General features: G+C 43.2%; 1 protein-coding gene across 1 annotated transcript; it reads right to left on the bottom strand.

Annotated features, from left to right (window-relative positions):
• Positions 1 to 3,721: 3,721 nt before the first annotated feature.
• On the bottom strand, positions 3,722 to 14,663 carry prdx6 (peroxiredoxin 6). The gene is made up of 5 exons (XM_043699911.1): positions 14,371 to 14,663; positions 11,272 to 11,428; positions 5,892 to 6,038; positions 4,811 to 4,957; positions 3,722 to 4,019 (listed from the first exon to the last, which is right to left on the bottom strand). Exons 1-5 carry the CDS (start codon positions 14,457 to 14,459, stop codon positions 3,891 to 3,893), a joined length of 669 nt encoding a protein of 222 aa, XP_043555846.1. The 5' UTR covers positions 14,460 to 14,663; the 3' UTR covers positions 3,722 to 3,890.
• Positions 14,664 to 17,403: the final 2,740 nt, after the last annotated feature.

The following is a 17,403-nucleotide window of genomic DNA, read 5'->3' as shown; positions in this document are numbered from 1 at the left end:
CGAAACAAACCCTTTGGTCCAACTCAGCTGCGCCAACTCAACCAGACATCCCAATCTGACCTAGTCCCATTTGCTAGCACACTAAACCAGGCTAGTGAAGTGTCCACAAAAACTTAACCTGTTTTTTTTTCCCTCCTGCTATGTTTCAGCATGGTGACAGGTTCCTCAGCTGAGGTGGAGCAGGCACCTTTACAATGCCAACACTTGCCCAAGTAGACAGCTGCCTTTTAAAGATGGAACAAACACCAGGGATGTTGGTCTTTCGGCAGACAACGGGTGATTGCCACACTGGTCCGGGAATGGCAATTGGTTAGACTGGGGTATACATCTGACAAGAGGGGCACCATAAGAGTAGGGTAGGCATTTTACTGAGACGTGTCTTGGTAAGATACGATGAGAGATCTCACTAAGCCTGCTCAGAGAAACCCCATCCACCCCATGAAACCAACTAAGCTTAGCCAAAAAAAAATGTAACTTTCAGTCCGTAGAATACAGTCATAGAGTTATTACTGCATGGCCATTCAGCTCTTCATGTCTATGCTGGCTGTCCATGGGAGACACAGTCATATTCTGAACACTGAATATCATGCTTTTCTTTAGCTGAGTTTAGTCAGTTTTCCCATGGAGTTGTGAGGTGGGAGTGTGGGGTCACCTCTCTAGTGGTACCCCCTCCACTTACCGTGCAAATATTTCCTCTGTCTGATGATGATTCAAATCTCTTTGAAGGCCACGATTTAATCTGCCTCCACCAGACTCTCAGCGCATGCTCAATCCTGATGACTCGCTGTACAAAGACTTACTGCCTCACATTGCTGTTTTTTACTTAGCCAACCCTTTAACGGTGTTCTTTGATTCTCACCCCTCATGTCACAATTAGTTTGAGGTTTTTCAATTCATGATCAAATGTTTCTCCTGTTCTTTGTTTGGTTTTGGCGCAAGGTACACTCAGTATTTGTTACTTTTAGAGTCAGGTGTGCTCCTGTGTTAAGAATTTAGTCTTATTTTCTCTTTCATAAGAATGATAGCTGCTTCAATAACCAGACTGTAATACCCAGTCAGCCCCCTTAGTTCATTCTGCCTTGCTGAGCTATATGAGACAAAACAAAACTGCAGATGCTGGAATCCAAAGTAGACAGGCAGGAGGCTGGAAGAACACAGCAAGCCAGGCAGCATCAGGAGGTGTAGCAGTTGAAGGGTTACACCCGAGACATCGATTTCTGCACCTCCTGATGCTGCCTGGCTTGCTACATTCTTCCAGCCTCCTGCCTGTCTACTTGCTAAAGGATGAATGACAATTACTTAGAGATGGTGTTACACTGGTAAACTCAGTCAAAAAAACGTACATCTAGGGCTGCAAGTTCAAACCCTACTCTGGCTAATTTTGCATTTAATAAATTGCAGGCATCCAACCACTGCTGCACTCCTTATTGGTTGAGGAGCTCTCACTGCACAATGTTGGTGTCTCTATCTCTGAGCCAGAAGGCCTCAGTTCACATCTCACCTGCCTCAGATGTGTGTCATGTCTGAACAAATTGATTAAAAATAACTGTACCCATTATTAGTTATTGTTAAAAACCCATCTGGTTCACTAATGCCCTTTAGGGAAGGAAATCTGCCATCGTTATCTGGTCTGTCCTCTATGTGACTCCAGACACTCAGCAATGTGGCTGACTTAACTGCCCTCTGGGTGAATTTGGATATGTAAGAAATGCTAGCCCTGTCAGTGATGCCTCACATCCCATGAAATCAAAAAGAAAACTTTTGAACTTTAATTTCCCAGCTTTCAATGATGTTGCGACATCCTTTGCAGAGCGTTGGGTATCAGAGGTTAAAGACAGACACTTGAAAGTAACTAATGACTTAATATATGAATAATAATAAACAAAACAGCAAAAATGGGATATGACAAAGTCAGCAACTTAAACGCAGGAACATCTTTCTAAGCCCTTGCCCTGAGGAATGCACAATGCCTGGACATAGACAGGATAAAGAGACAAAAAATACAGTTTGGAGATTAGCTTCATTTGTAAGTGAAGCAGATCTGACTAACTATTATTCATGCTGGGTGGGAGAGGACATTATCTGCCTCATTTTGTCACACTGGTTTAATCATCCAAGTGCCAAGGAATCATAGAATCCCTAGTTTCGAAACAAGCCATGCAGCCCAGTGGAGTCCAAACCAACTGTCCAAAGGGCATCCCATCAAGGCCCACACCCTTACCCCATCTCCGTAACCCTGCATTCCCCATGGCTAATCTATCTAGCTTGCACCTAATGGGAAATTCAGCATGGCCAATCCACCTAACCTGCACATCTTTGGGTTGTGGAAAGAAACCAGAGCACCCAGAGGAAACCCATGCAGGCACAGGGAGAACTGCAAATTCCACAGCATAACAGTGGTCCGAAGGTAGGATCGAACGCAGGTCCCTGTCGATGTGAGGTAGCAGCACAAATCATTCAGCCACTGTGCTGCCTGTGCCGATAGTGCTGTCCAGTTGCCTCAAGGATCACTCAGGTTATGATATTCCAGCTGCTTCCCCCTCCCCGATCCAAGCATCCATTCTGGGCTTCTGGTTACCATCCAGAAACCATCTCCCCAACCAGCCTCTCAACTTCAAGTCTGAGGGCCCTGTGGCTGATTCTGGTTCATTGCCCAGCCAAAGGCCACTTGCCCTTGAAAATATTCACAATGTATTATCTCACACAGCCAAATGGCAATCCCTTCCCACCACCAAATCACTCATGGCATTTTTCACCATTGAATCGCTGGCACGAACTAGTGTTTCAAGTGATTAGCCTACATGCAAAGCCCATTAGAAGTAATGCAATGAAACCAAAAGTTGAGGGAAGAGGTAGGAAGATGATTACGTCAAATGTTGTTGAAGAGGGAGATAAAGCACTCCACCCACTGCACTGCTCACCTCTCTCTAAAAGCACTGAAAAGTATCAGTGGATTTTAAGCAATAAACATCCGCAAAAGACGGCCTCTGTTAACCTGTAAGACCCAAGGAGCCTGACGTGATTTGAACATGCAACCTTGTGCTCTGCAGTCCAACATGCTACTATTGTTCCGTGAGCACCGGCTCAAAGTATCAGTGGGTATTGCATCCTCTCTACCCAGTTACACCTGGGCATGAGCATAAAAGAGGGAAGCTTTATTGTTGTCAGGTTCTATCCTAAGCAATTTTCACAACTCCAGAGCTGGATAGGAACAGCACAGCTGGGTGTGGTGTCTCTATTTAACCTTAGGATAGGGAAGACAAAGAAAATTTGAGTAATTACGCTCAATGAGGATTTAGGGCTGCTGAATTAACTCAAAACGGTTTGCCAGCACAAAAACTTCAGCCTCTGCTTCCTTCTCAGCACAACATATATCATAACCTCTGTTCTGAACAAGGGGCACCGCACCTGAAATGTTAACTCTGCTTTCTCTCCACATAGATACTGCCAGACCTGCTGAGCTTTTCCAGCAATTTGATTAGAAATTCTGAATTGCTGAGGGTTTCCAGTATTTTTGAAACATCTCAAAGTAATCACATTTTGGAATGTGTAGTGACTGCAGCAGGTGAACAGTTGTTCATAAACTGCAATGTTTAGAGCGGTTTTAAGAGTCTAACCAATTTTACTGTGGTCTCCTTCTTGCTGTTTTACAATGCAATCATGTTCACTACAGCTTTTGCTTAACCAGACCAGATCTGCAACAGTCTTCACAAATGCCATGTTCCAGAAAACTATTTTTATTATCGAAAGGTTACAGTGAGAAATCCTATCGCAAAGAAAGGCAATCTGACTTCAAACATGATTTCCATTTGTTCACACTTGCAATAAGGACAGGCACAGAACAGAAGTGGAAGTGATTGGTTTCGTGGTGAAGTCTCTGCAGAGATGTTTCAGGGTTGAGGTGTGAAGCGCAGATATGCTTTCGTAGACGGGAGATCCATAGTGCGAATTCCCTTTGGGAAGAGCTTGCTTGCCTCATCTTCTGGAATATTGGGAAGCACCATGCACTCCCCACCAGCCTGTGGAGAAATGAAGGGCTCTTTTTTTAAAAAAAGTAAAACTTGCTATCAGTGTAGACATTTTTAAAAAAATTACATGTGCTAAGATTAGACCAAGTCCCACCTGTTTCAATGAATGGTTTGAATAGGTGCCCTAAATTTTATTATTTTCCTGATAATTTTGGGAAGAACGTAACTCCAATTGTAAGGTTTGTCACTGGTCAATAAACAAAGGTGATACAGACCTGGCAGCCAGCTTTGCACCTCTTCCCATTTCCTCTTTAATTTCAATGAAAGTGCAGCAAGGGTATTGATTTACCAATGCTTGTTTTTCTGTCTGGTAACAAAAGATTGAATTCCTCTCCCAACACTTCACAAGTCTCTGGAGCACCTTCTATCTAAATTAATACACAAACTAGTTCTTTCTTAACCAGAAAGACACAAAGTCCCTACAGTGTGGGAGCAGGATGTTCGGCCCATCGAGTCCACATCAGTCCTCTGAAGACCATTCCACCCATTCACACCCTATCCCTGTAATCCTGCATTTCCCATGGCTAACCCTGGACACGATGGGCAATTTAGCATGGCCAATCTACCTAACCTGCACATCTTTGGACTGTGGGAGGAAACCCACGCAAACACAGGGAGAATGCACAAACCCCACATAGACAGACAGTCACCTAAAGGTGGAATCGAACCTGGGTCCCTGGTGCTGTGAGACAGCAGTGCTAACCGCTGAGCTGCCCTATTGGCTAGTCTATTGTTCAGTCACTGAGACTGTGACTACAATAGAGAGTGCGGCAAGCACTCACCTTCCAGTTCACTGGTGTGGCCACCTTCTTGCAAGCTGTTAACTGCAAGGAATCAATAACTCTTAGGATTTCATCGAAGTTCCTCCCCGTGGTGGCTGGGTAAAGGATGGACAGCTTCAGGGTCTTGTCAGGCCCAATAACAAACACCTGAAAATAAGAAGGACAGAAAACATTCAAAAGATGGAGGATGGTGTTGAACAAACTGCTCGGTCACTGCTTTCTTGACAAAGGCTTTTTTAAAATTTTGGTTTAATCTATGATCTCGCCCTAGCAGTTCATATTCTCTGCAAAAGCATTGTGACTAACTATAGTTCACCAAGGACAGATTAAGTATATGCAAGCAGTCATATAAGTGCTCAACACAGTAATTTTTCTCCAAGTAGTAGATAGTGAGGACTGCAGACGCTGGAGAAGTCAGAGTTGATAAAGTATGGTGCTGGAAAAAGCACAAGATGTTAGACAGCATTTAAGGAGCATGCAAGTTGCTGTTTCAGGCATAACCCTGGGGCATCCTGATGAAAGGTTATGCCCAAAACATTGACTCTTTTGCTCCTTTGATGCTGCCTGACCTGCTGTGTTTTTTTCCAGCGCCACACTTTATCAACTCTAACTTTGACAGGAGAACAGCTCTTGTCTCAAGCTCAATGGTTATCACTGAAACAGGATTAGAGGACAATTCACATGGAAGGCTGGAAGAGCCAACTTCAAGTACCTGAAGAACGACCAACAAGACCAGCCCACACAGCAATATAACAGCATTGTACGCCCACGACCAATGCAGAATAGAGGAGATGAATTCTTGGATCTAATTTTTTCCAAATCTCAAGTTTGGAAGGAGAGACAAACCAGTCACGTTCCTGACACACAGCTCTCAATCACTCGAGTGCGTCTGCTTTAAAAGTGCTCTCCCACTGTCCAACAGAACAGCAAGAATCGCCCCAATTAAATTGCCTAATCAGAAACAAAATGAGCTCACAGCACAACTAACTTGATTAACAGGTAACGCAACTCTGACAGCGGAGTTCCAGCTCAGCAAGTAAGTTGCCTAACATCACGTTAGCCTGTGCAAAGGACAACTTACAGCACGAGCAGTCAGCGGCAGCCCTTGGCTGTTCTTTTCTGCAGGATCCAGCATTCCCAGTTGCACAGCCAGCTCTCTCTTCTCATCAGCGATGATGGGGAACGGTAGATTTTGAACTTGCGGTTCCCCGATGTAGTGATTAATATCCTACAACATGGCAAACAAAGGTCAACATGAACACTAATAAAAATTTCTCTATAATAACTATCATTGCTTGAATTCTGAGGAATTCTGCTGCCAATCTTTACACTGCATTCAATAAAATGACAAAGAGTTGGCTGAGCAATTCATTCGTAGTTTACGTCAGAGTCATTGAGATTTAGTGCAAAGAAATAGACCATTCAGTCTAAATTATCCATGCCAGCCAGATATCATTAACAAATCTAGTCTTATTTGCCAGAATTTGGCCCATATCCCCCTAAACCTTTCCAATTCATATACCCATCCAGATGCCTTTTACATGTTGTTGTACCAGCCTCTACCACTTCCCTCAGGCAGGTCATTCCATGTACGCACCACCCACGATTTAAAAACTCTGCCCCTTCGGTCCCTTTTAAATCTCTCCTTTCTCACTGTAAACCTATGCTCTCTAGGTTTGGACTCCTCCACGCCAGTGAAAAGAACTTGTCTATTTACCCTATCCATGCCCCTCATGATTTTATAAACCTCTATAAAGGTCACCCCTTAGCCTCCGATGCTCCAAGGAGAACAGCCCCAGCCTATTCAGCCTCTGGATGCAAGTTTGCTCGTTGAGCTGGAAGGTTCATTTTCAGACATTTCGTCACCACACTAGGTAACATCTCACATCAGTGAGCTTCCGGTGAAGTACTGGTAGTATAGCCCGCATTTTATTTGTGTTTAGGTTTCCTTGGGTTGGTGATTTTATTTCCTGTGGTGATGTTATTTCCCATTCTTTTTCTCGGGGGTGGTAAATGGGATCCAAGTCAATGTGTTTGTTGGTAGAGTTCCGGTTGGAGTGCCATGCTTCTAGGAATTCTCTTGCGTGTCTGTTTGGATTGTCCTAGGATGGATGTGTTGTCCCAGTCAAAGTGGTGTCCTTGCTCATCTGTATCTCACTAGTATTTTTACATACCGCTTTGACTGGGACAACACACCCATCCTAGGACAATCCAAACAGAGACACACACGACAATTCCTAGAAGCATGGCATTCCAACCGGAACTCTACCAAACACATTGGCATGGATATGACATCACCACAGGAAATGATGTCACCAACTCAAAGAAACCTAAACACACAAATAAAAAGTGGGCCATACCATCAGTGCTTCACTGGAGGCTCACTGATGATGTTACCTAGTATAGTGACAAAACGTCTGAAAATAAACCTTCTAGTTCAACATGCAAACTTATATCCAAAACCTCAACCTGAGCTACAAATCTTCTCAAACCTCGCTATTCAGCCTCTCCCAGTAGCTCAGACCCTCCAACCCTGGTAACATCCTTGTAAATCTTTCCGAACCCTTTCAAGTTTCACAACATCCTTCCTCTAACAGGGAGACCAGAATTGCACACAGTATTCCAATAGTGGCCTAACTCATGTGGTTGTACAGCCATAATAACATGACCTCCCAACTCCTGTACTCAATGCTCTGACCAATAAAGATAAGCTTTGCAAACGCCTTCACTATCCTATCTGCCTGTGACTTCACTTTCAAGGAACCATGAACCTGCACTCCAAGGTCTCTTTGCTTAGCAACACTCCCCAGGACTTTACCATTAAGTGTACAAGTCCTGCTCAGATTTGCCTTTCCAAAATGCGTCATCTCACATTTATCTAAATTAAATCCATCTGCCACTCCGCGACCTATTGGATCCCATTGTACTCTGAAGTAACCTTCTTCCCTGTTCACTACGCCTCCGATTTTGGTGTCATCTGCAAACTTTAATGCACCAAATCAGCTCAAGGCTTTGTAACATACGGAAGTTTTATTTTCATCCAACAGAGTATTCACTAACAACTTTATTCCATCTATCATTCTCAGAATATTATGAAAAAGGAAGTGTTTGGATTAATTATTTTTAAATATAATAACTCGTACGACCATATGCAGCAGTTATTACAAATATCTATTTAAAAATATGAGTTTTTAACCTGCATTTTTTTTGGTGAAGGGAGAAATATTGGGAGAAATATGCAGGGCTCCTGATTCTACTTTAGAACCTGTTGTGGGGTCTTTCAGGTGTACAGGCTTCAGCTGTAATAGTCAATCCAAAACATTACACAGTTCTGACTGCGTCCACTTCAACTCTGTCCACAATGCACTGTATCAGGCCAGGATTTGGAGAACCTGAGTACCCAAATGAAAATGTATTTTCCTGCTGTTGTTTTAAAAGCTGTTTTACTCTTGCCTCAAGCACACCCAGCCATTCAATGTGAACTCGAAATTTGAGAATACCTGACCTGGTTATGTCAATTAGATCCTGGTATTCTTGAGTAGCTAAGGAAGTCTTAACGTTCAGCTCATTACCTCCCTGTATTCATTCACATTAGGGACAGAACAAGATTTCCACTCCCAGCCATGACGTATTCATTTAACAAGATATACTTAATTAACATTGCCAGACTTACAACATTAGGAGAGACAGGAAAATGGAAAGTTCAGCTGACCTAACAAAGGTTGCAAGTGTGGTTGCTAATATAATCCAAAATTATTGATACAAGAGAATTCAGTCAGCCAAATTTAGGCGTCATTACCTTTTTGGCGTGAACAAGATGGTGGACCATAGATGCACCCCTGATGAAAATCTAAGGTAAATGGGCATAGGGTTTACATTGGGATCTTGTTAAATTGTGTGAATCTCCCATAGGCCAAAGACGTGCAGGTTAGGTCGACTGACCATGGGGAATGCCTGGGTTAGAGGGATAAGGTAAGAGGGTAGGTCTGGGGGGGCTAAGCTTTGGAGAGTTGGTGTAGACTCCATGGGCCAAATAGCCTGCTTCCACACCGCAGGGATTCAATGATTTATCAGAAATTATACTATAGTTTCTGAAAAGGTTTGTATGACTTCTTCCAAAAACAAAGACAATTGGGGAGACAGAAATGTTGAGTGGGATATTGTATTAAGAGGTCCAACACCACATTCACAAGTGATTCTAATGGAATAGTGGCATATGGATGTGATTTTTTTTTAAAAAGGCGTCATTATAATGACAAAAAAATGCTTTACTGAAAAAAAAACAGGTTCAGGCAGAGAAACCTCAACAACAGTTTTAAGGTGAGGGAAAAGATTTAAAAAAGGGACCTAAGGGGCCACTTTTTCACACAAAGGGTGGTGTGTATATGGAATGAGCTGCTAGAGGAAATGGTGGAGGCTGGTACATTTGCAACATTTAAAAGGCATCTGGATGGGTATATGCATACGAAGGATTTAGAGGGATATGGCCCAAGCTCTGGCAAATGGAAATGGATTAATTTAGGATATCTGGTCAGCAAGGATGAGTTGGACCAAAGGGTCTGCCTCCATGCTGTAAATCTCTATGACTCTATAACAGCAGGTCATTGATAGATATTCTAAAGACAACGGAAGGAATATGAAAGGAATAAATCTTCTGTTTACAACCAGGCACTAATTTTATAGCACTGTTTTACTTCAAGTGTCAATTGTAACACAAATTATTGCTTAAAATATTTATTTAATACTTCATAATTACTTGAAATAAATACAGGATGATGACACTGAAATGGGTTTGGACAGCAGCATAGGATCAAAAGCCACAACCATTTTTCTGGTTCTATTGCTTTGTGGACAGTTGCAACAAAGAAAGATACTGAGACTTCCATAAAGTTTCAGCCAGACAAGTGTACCTTCTATGTCACAATTAGGTGCGTTTGTCACCTAGTACGACATTTCTGATTTCTGGCCAGTTGATATTGACTGAATGCTAGCATTTTGCAGAGTACAGATATAACAGAGGAACTATTTAATGTGGGAGACTATTTTCCAAATTTAAAAAAAAAACTCAACTCCTGCCAGCTCAACGGCACTACAGGTTTTTGACGATTTTATTGATTGCCTTATTCACTCCATGGTACACTGTGGCCAAAAGAGTTTTATTTTCTTAAAGATAGAAAAGCAAACATAAGCACTGACTGTGCTGCCAGCTTTACAGAAATCCCCATTGTAAAGTGTGTTAGTAATAGGGTATAATGGCTAATTATAATGCCAACAAAGAAATGGTAAGATTTAAATTATTGGGTCAGTGAAAGCACTTTACAATGTTTTTGTTCATTTATTCCTTTAGCAAGTTGTATCCATGCTGGGCACTTCAGATGGAAATAGTAGGGCAGGAATTACCCTGGCAGAACAGGTAGGTGTATGATCTATAATAACTCAGTAGTAATTATATAACTGCCATTGAGTGTGGAAATGTGCTGTTGTTTATGATTAAATACAAATCCCTGCTTATCCCTTGTTGTGAAAACTCCAAGTTTATCTTTCCGCCAAATATCAGTAAGCGGTAAAACAGGACGAAGTTTAATTTAAGATAGTCGTTTCATATCATGAAACATGAGTATTGCTAGAAAACAACGTACTTTCACACATCACTTGCACTCATCAGGGCAATGTGTAACAGACAAGGTGTTAAAAATAATAGGAGACAGTGAGGACTGCACGTGCTGGAGTTCAGAGTCGAGTGTGTACTGCTGGCGAAGCACAGCAGGTCAGGCAGCATCCGAGGAGCAGGAGAATCGATGTTTCGGACGTAAGCACATTAGATTAGATTAGATTCCCTACAGTGTGGAAACAGGCCCTTCGGCCCAATCAGTCCACACCGACTCGCCGAAGAGTAACCCACCCAGACCTGTCTCCCTCTGACTAATGCACCTAACACTAGGGGCAATTTAGCATGGCCAATTCACCTGACCTGCACATCTTTGGACTGTGGGAGGAAACCAGAGCACCCAGAGGAAACCCACACAGACACGGGGAGAATGTGCAAACTCCACACAGACAGTCACCAGAGGCTGGAATCGAACCTGGGACCCTGGTGCTGTGAGGCAGCAGTGCTAACCACTAAGCCACCGGCACTTCATCAGGAACTCCTTGGATGCTGCCTGGCCTGCTGTCTTTTTCCAAAACCACATTCTTGACTGTCAAAAACAATACCCCAGAATACCCCATAAAAATTGAATAGGCACAACATTACAGCTGTTTCTTTAACTTTGCAAATTATACCTCATAAATGATGTACTTACAAGCCTCTCACTAATTCATGGACAGTGAGCACCTTCTACTACACTGACACCACTCTGCTTTGTTGTTTAAAAGTTGAAAGTACAATTATTCCAATTGCATTATTATTCATTTCAAAGCATCAAGTGCCTAGACGTGATATTCCATACAAAGAACTGTACCTTGCTCCACCCGTGATGGTCCTTAACGCTGTCAACAGAAAGTGCTATCATTTTCACGTTGCGCTTTTCAAATTCTGAAGCCATCTTCGCCATACGGCCCAGCTCTGTGGTGCAAACAGGGGTGTAGTCTGCAGGGTGGGAGCACAGAAGACCCCATCTGTATAACAAACAATAACCATTAGTACACTATTACATTTCTACTAAGTACGAAGCCTTCCATATAAAGTGGAGCATGGGTGTAGAGACAAGCTTCTGTCCAAATATTCCACGAAGAGAAAGACCTGGCTTGGGAGGGGATAGAACAATGGACAGAAAAATCAGTAAAGGAATTTTAACCGCCTTTCAAATTCAAGATTGTGACTCTATCCCCAAATACTTTCTAAACACCGTTTTCCTCCTTTTGCTCTTCTGTATTTGTGCACCTAAACTCCCATCACATAATTAGGTTGAAAACTCTATGGTTCCTGGTATTGTGTAATATGGTGATAATGGAGTTAATGACTAAGCGTTAACTGTCAGTTGTGCTATAGCAGACCCAGGCCTGAGTTGAGGAAACCTATTCAAGGCAGGAAAAAACCCTTATTAGCCAGAGAACCAAATTCACCTGCACCTCCAATGTCTCCTACATCTACCCAGATATGTCTTGAATTCCTCATACACAACATAACTACTTTTCCCTGAAAGAAACCGACTGAATACATGTTAATGAATAGTAATAACTGCTTCCAATGTATCCTTATGGAGCCTGTTCTGTATACCTACCCGATGAGTGAAATATTATTTCTCCTGATTAGTTTTGAACATTCCCCTTATCCCCCACCAAAACTCAATCCAGGCTGTGACTTCTTGACAAGCTGTTTCATCTTGTCCAGTTGGACACATTTTGCAACCAAGTACTCATAACTGGCACGATGGGAAAAAAAGAGACACTGAAAACTGGTGATACCTGCATGGTTCTCAAGGATTGCAAAATAATGTGCACAAACCAAAATATCACAATTAGAATGACAAAACACTTCCTGATCGTAGTGGAGAGGGGAAGGAACGTCATTTAAGTTATTTAACATGTTTTTATACTCTAATCTTGTTTTAAGTTTGGATTTTTTGAAAGATTCTAAGCCAACTCTCCCCGTTTACACGCTACAGCACAGCTTCCATAAGAAGGTTTTTAGGGGACCTAAACTGTTCCTTGGATAATAAAAGTTAGGGATAATATTTCTCTGGTCAATTGGGATAAGGCCAATATAGAAGATACTGTGACATGTTGTCTCATCAATCTTTAAAACAAATGATTTGTGCTTTCACAAGGTTATGAGGGAAGAGACAACTTGGTTTTCAAAAGGGTCATTGAATTATCTCCAGAAACTATATGAAATTATGAACAGCCGAAACTTTAAAAATAGTCTCTTAAAAAAAGTAAATCAATATGCAATGGTTCAATGGTTGGTACTGCTGTCTCAGCGCCAGGGGTTTGATTCCAACCTTGGGCAACTATCTGTTTTGAGTTTTCATGTTCTCCCCATGTCTGTGTGGGTTTCCCCGGGGTGCTCTGGTTCCCTCCCACAGTCCACAGATGTGCAAGTTAGGTGGATTGGCCACACTAAATCGCCCACAGTGTTCAGGGATGTGTGGGTTAGGTATATTAGCCATGGAACATACAGGGATGGGGTAGGGGAAATGGGTCTGGGTGGGATGCTCTTCGGAGCGTCGGTGTGGACTTGTTAGGCCAAGTGACCTGTTTCCACACAGTTGGGATTCTATGATATGATATAAATTCTCCCTAGGATACAGTCATTCAGGGACATAAGGACAATTGTCACAAAGCAAAATTCTTCAGACACTAGAAACCTGAAATAAATATAGAAAATGTTAAAATTACTCAGCATATCTGGCAACACATGTTGACAAAGAGAGAATGTTTCAGGTCGATGGCCTTCCATCCGAGTCAGTCGACAACTCGACCTTTGTTCCCTTAGGGCGCGGAATGAATATACTGAATACTATCAGACTTTGTACTTGAATTTGTACTTGTAGAATTACATTTTACTTTGCTCAAAAACTGCATGAATCCATGTAAGATTCTGTAAATCTGTTTTTTTTATTAGAATCAGTCCGACTATTGTGGCACAGCCAGGTCTCACACAGGGAAGCTCACACCTTCAATGCGTTATCAGGGCCGACATGACACCAATTGTTAAAGTTCACTTGAGAATATAACTTTTAAAAAAAACTTACACATATGAAAGAACTAAAACCAACATGGTCATTCTAAAAGATTTAACAACAATCCAGTTCTTTTTCAATATATAATTTCAGTTACATCACACTATAAACTTTTGGTATAAGTTCTGTGACCTACGATCTTATACTCCACAAACTACCTGACGAAGGAGCAGCGCTCCGAAAGCTAGTGCTTCCAAATAAACATGTTGGACTATAACCTGGTGTTGTGTGATTTTTAAACTTTGTCCATCTCAGTCCAACACTGGCATCTCCAAATCATGTCTATCATATTGTGACAGTGTTGAAAGATCTCTGATAATAGATTGCACAACGACTCTCCAGAGCAGGAATCCGCAAGACGCCACTGGGTTAAACCGCATGCATTTGGAAACAGACATTTGAAACCCTGCTTTTTCCTTCTCTAACCCGCATATCTCCAGAACTGCACATTGCCAGGACTCCTGCCAAGGGCAACTCGCCAATTTTCTGACCCGCCACTCTTGCATAGGTACAGCTCAGTACCAGCAACACGACACCACGTTTTTGATCTGACAGTTCAGTCAACACCGTTGCGGGATCAAACTACACAGTCACACAAATCGACATGCATTGGCTTGCACCATCTGGGCAGAGTGTATGCGCTCCCTGATAAGATCTGGCAAGCAAAATGTACACGCTTCCCGAAAGGAGACGGACGCACGAAAAAAAAACGTTGGCTTTAAAATGAACAACGGGCTTTATTTTCGTGATTCTGATACTTCGGAATATGCACTTTGCAACAGTGGCATCTTGTGCGCAGGCGCCGCATGTCGCAACGTTCTACACGCCTGAAACTCACAATTTGCTGCAAGAATTGTGTTTATTTCATTAACTTACGAGTCTCCCAGCCACTCATGGAATCTTATCTTCCCCACTGTTGTGTCAGCTTCGAAATTTGGGAACGTGTCACCGAGATTGATTCCCATTGCTGTTGCTTCAGCTCCCTTCCACAGTACTCCCACTAAACTCTGGACGCTGGAGATTAGGGCGGGGAAACGAGGAAGCGTGTACCAATAGGCTAAGTGAGAACTCGCGAGTTTTACTCAATCGCTGTCTGGCTTTCTTCCCTTCGTTGCAGTTCCTACGTTCCAATGTGCATTCAACCGACCCTCATTCCTTCGTCTTTCCCACGTTAAAAATCACCCTCCCAACTGTGGACTTGTCTTTGACTTTTATTCAGTTTTCTTCCTGAGATATACAACATTTTCTGTTAAAAATTACACCACACCAGGTTATAATCCAACAGGTTTATTAGCTTTCTGACAGCTGCTCCTTCATCAGGTGACGGGTGGGGCAGGATCATAAGACAGAATTTCCAGCAAACGATCAGTGCCATGCAATTAAAATTATTGCTTCAATATATATAGCACTATGAAAGCTAGTACTTCCAAATAGCCCTGTTGTACTTTGGGTAACCTGGTGTTGTGTGATTTTTAACTTGGGGAGACTGGGCGCCTCCTAGCAGAGCGCTTTAGGGAACATCTCCGAGACACCCGCACCAATCAACCAAACCGCCCCGTGGCTCAACATTTCAACTCCCCCTCCCACTCTGCCGAGGATATGGAGGTGCTGGGCCTCCTCCACCCCCATTCCTGATGAAGGGCTTTTGCCCGAAACGTCGATTTTGCCTGTCCTCGGATGCTGCCTGAATTGCTGTGCTCTTCCAGCACCACTGATCCAGAATCTGGTTTCCAGCATCTGCAGTCATTGTTTTTACCTTTTTAACTTTGTCCACCCCCAGTCCAACACCAGCACCTCTACATCATAATATTTTCTGTGTCATCATACACTATAAAGTGCAAGCTGCAATTTCATTTTTCAATTTCCTTTATGCCACTAGATTCTATTTGGATTCAGATTTGTTGCCTTCTCAGTGACACATTGTATATGACTCTCAGCACTCCAGCAGGTGACAAGTGGTGTTCCGCAAGGCTCAGTGTTGGGACCACAGCTTTCACTTTATACATTAATGACTAGATGCAGGAACTGAGGGTATTCTGCCTAGGTTTGGAGACAACACAAAGATAGATAGAGGGGCAGATAGAATTGAGGAGGCAGGGAGGCTGCAGAAGGATTTGGACAGGTTAGGAGAGTGGGCAAAGTAGTGGCAGATGGAGTATAATATGGAAAAATGTGAGGTCATGCACATTGGTAGAAAGAATAGAGGCATGGACTATTTTCTAAATGGGGAGGAAATTCAGAAATCTGAAGTGCAAAGGTTCGTGATGTCTCTGATCGTGTTTTTGGGATACTTAAGGGGGAGGGGGAACAGCCGCAAGTCGTGGTCCACATAGGCACCAAAGACATAGGTAGGAAGAGAGATGGGGATTTAAGGCAGAAATTCAGGGAGCTAGGATGGAAGCTTAGAGCTAGGATGAACAGAGTTGTTGTCTCTGGTTTGTTGCCTGTGCCACGTGCTAGTGAGGCGAGGAATAGGGAGAGAGAGAGGAGTTGAACATGTGGCTACAGGGATGGTGCAGGAGGGAGGGTTTTGGATTCTTGGATAATTGGGGCTGTTTCTGGGGTAGGTGGGAACTCTAGGAGAAAGTGAGGACTGCAGATGCTGGAGATCAAAGTTGAAACTTTATTGCTGGAACAGCACAGCAGGTCAGGCAGCATCCAGGGAACAGGAGATTCGACGTTGCGGGCACAGGCCCTTCTTCCTGAAGAAGGGCCTGTGCCCGAAACGTCGAATCTCCTGTTCCCTGGATGCTGCCTGACCTGCTGTGCTGTTCCAGCAATAAAGTTTCAACTAGGTGGGAACTCTACAAGCAGGATGGTCTTCATCTGAACCAGAGGGGTACTAATATCCTGCGGAGGTGGGGGAGGGGGGGGGGGAATTCGCTAAGGCTACTGGGGTGAGTTCAAACTAATCCAGCAGGGGGATGGGAACCAAAATTGTAGTTTGAGTATAGAAAAGGTTGAGAGTAGGGAGGTCCGAAATCAGGTTTCCGGGTTGCAAGATGGCACCAGCAAGAAAGAAGTTGGTTTGAAGTGTGTCTACTTCAATGCCAGGAGCATCCGGAATAAGATGGGTGAACTTGCAGCATGGGTTGGTACCTGGGAGACATGGTTACAGCAGGGACAGGAATGGTTGTTGCAGGATCCAGGATTTAGATGTTTCAGTAAGAACAGCGAAGATGGTAAAAGAGGGGGAGGTGTGGCATTGTTGGTCAAGGACAGTATTACAGTTACAGAAATTATGTTTGGGTACTCGTCAACTGAGGTAGTATGGGCTGAGGTTAGAAACAGGAAAGGAGAGGTCACCCTGTTGGCAGTTTTCTATAGGCCTCTGAATAGTTCGAGAGATGTAGAGGAAAGGATAGCAAAGACGATTCTCGATAGGAGCGAGAGAGACAGGGTAGTTGTCATGGGGGACTTCAACTTTCCAAATATTGACTGGGAACACTATGAGTGCAATAGATGGGTCAGTTTTTGTCCAGTGTGTACAGGAGGGCTTCCTAACACAGTATGTAGACAGGCCAATAAGGGGTGAAACCACATTAGATTTGGTACTGGGTAATGAGCCCAGCCAGGTGTTAGACTTGGAAGTAGGTGAGCATTTTGGTGATAGCGATCACAATTCTGTTATGTTTACTTTAGTGATAGGAAGGGATAGGTGTATACCACTGGGCAAGAGTTACAGCTGGTGGAAAGGCAATTATGATGCGATTAGGCAAGATTTAGAAAGTATAGGATGGGGAAGGAAACTGCAGGGGATGGGCACATTGGAAATGTGGAGCTTATTCAAGGAAAAGCTCCTGTGTGTCCTAGATAAGTATGTACCTGTCAGGCAGGGAGGAAGCTGTAGAGCGTGGGAGCCGTGGTTTATGAAGGAAGTGGAATCTCTGGTCAAGAGGAAGAAGAAGG

The sequence above is a fragment of the Chiloscyllium plagiosum genome, chromosome 11 (assembly GCF_004010195.1).
Source record: "Chiloscyllium plagiosum isolate BGI_BamShark_2017 chromosome 11, ASM401019v2, whole genome shotgun sequence".
NCBI lineage: Eukaryota > Metazoa > Chordata > Chondrichthyes > Orectolobiformes > Hemiscylliidae > Chiloscyllium > Chiloscyllium plagiosum.
This window is presented reverse-complemented; position numbering and strand designations above follow the sequence as displayed.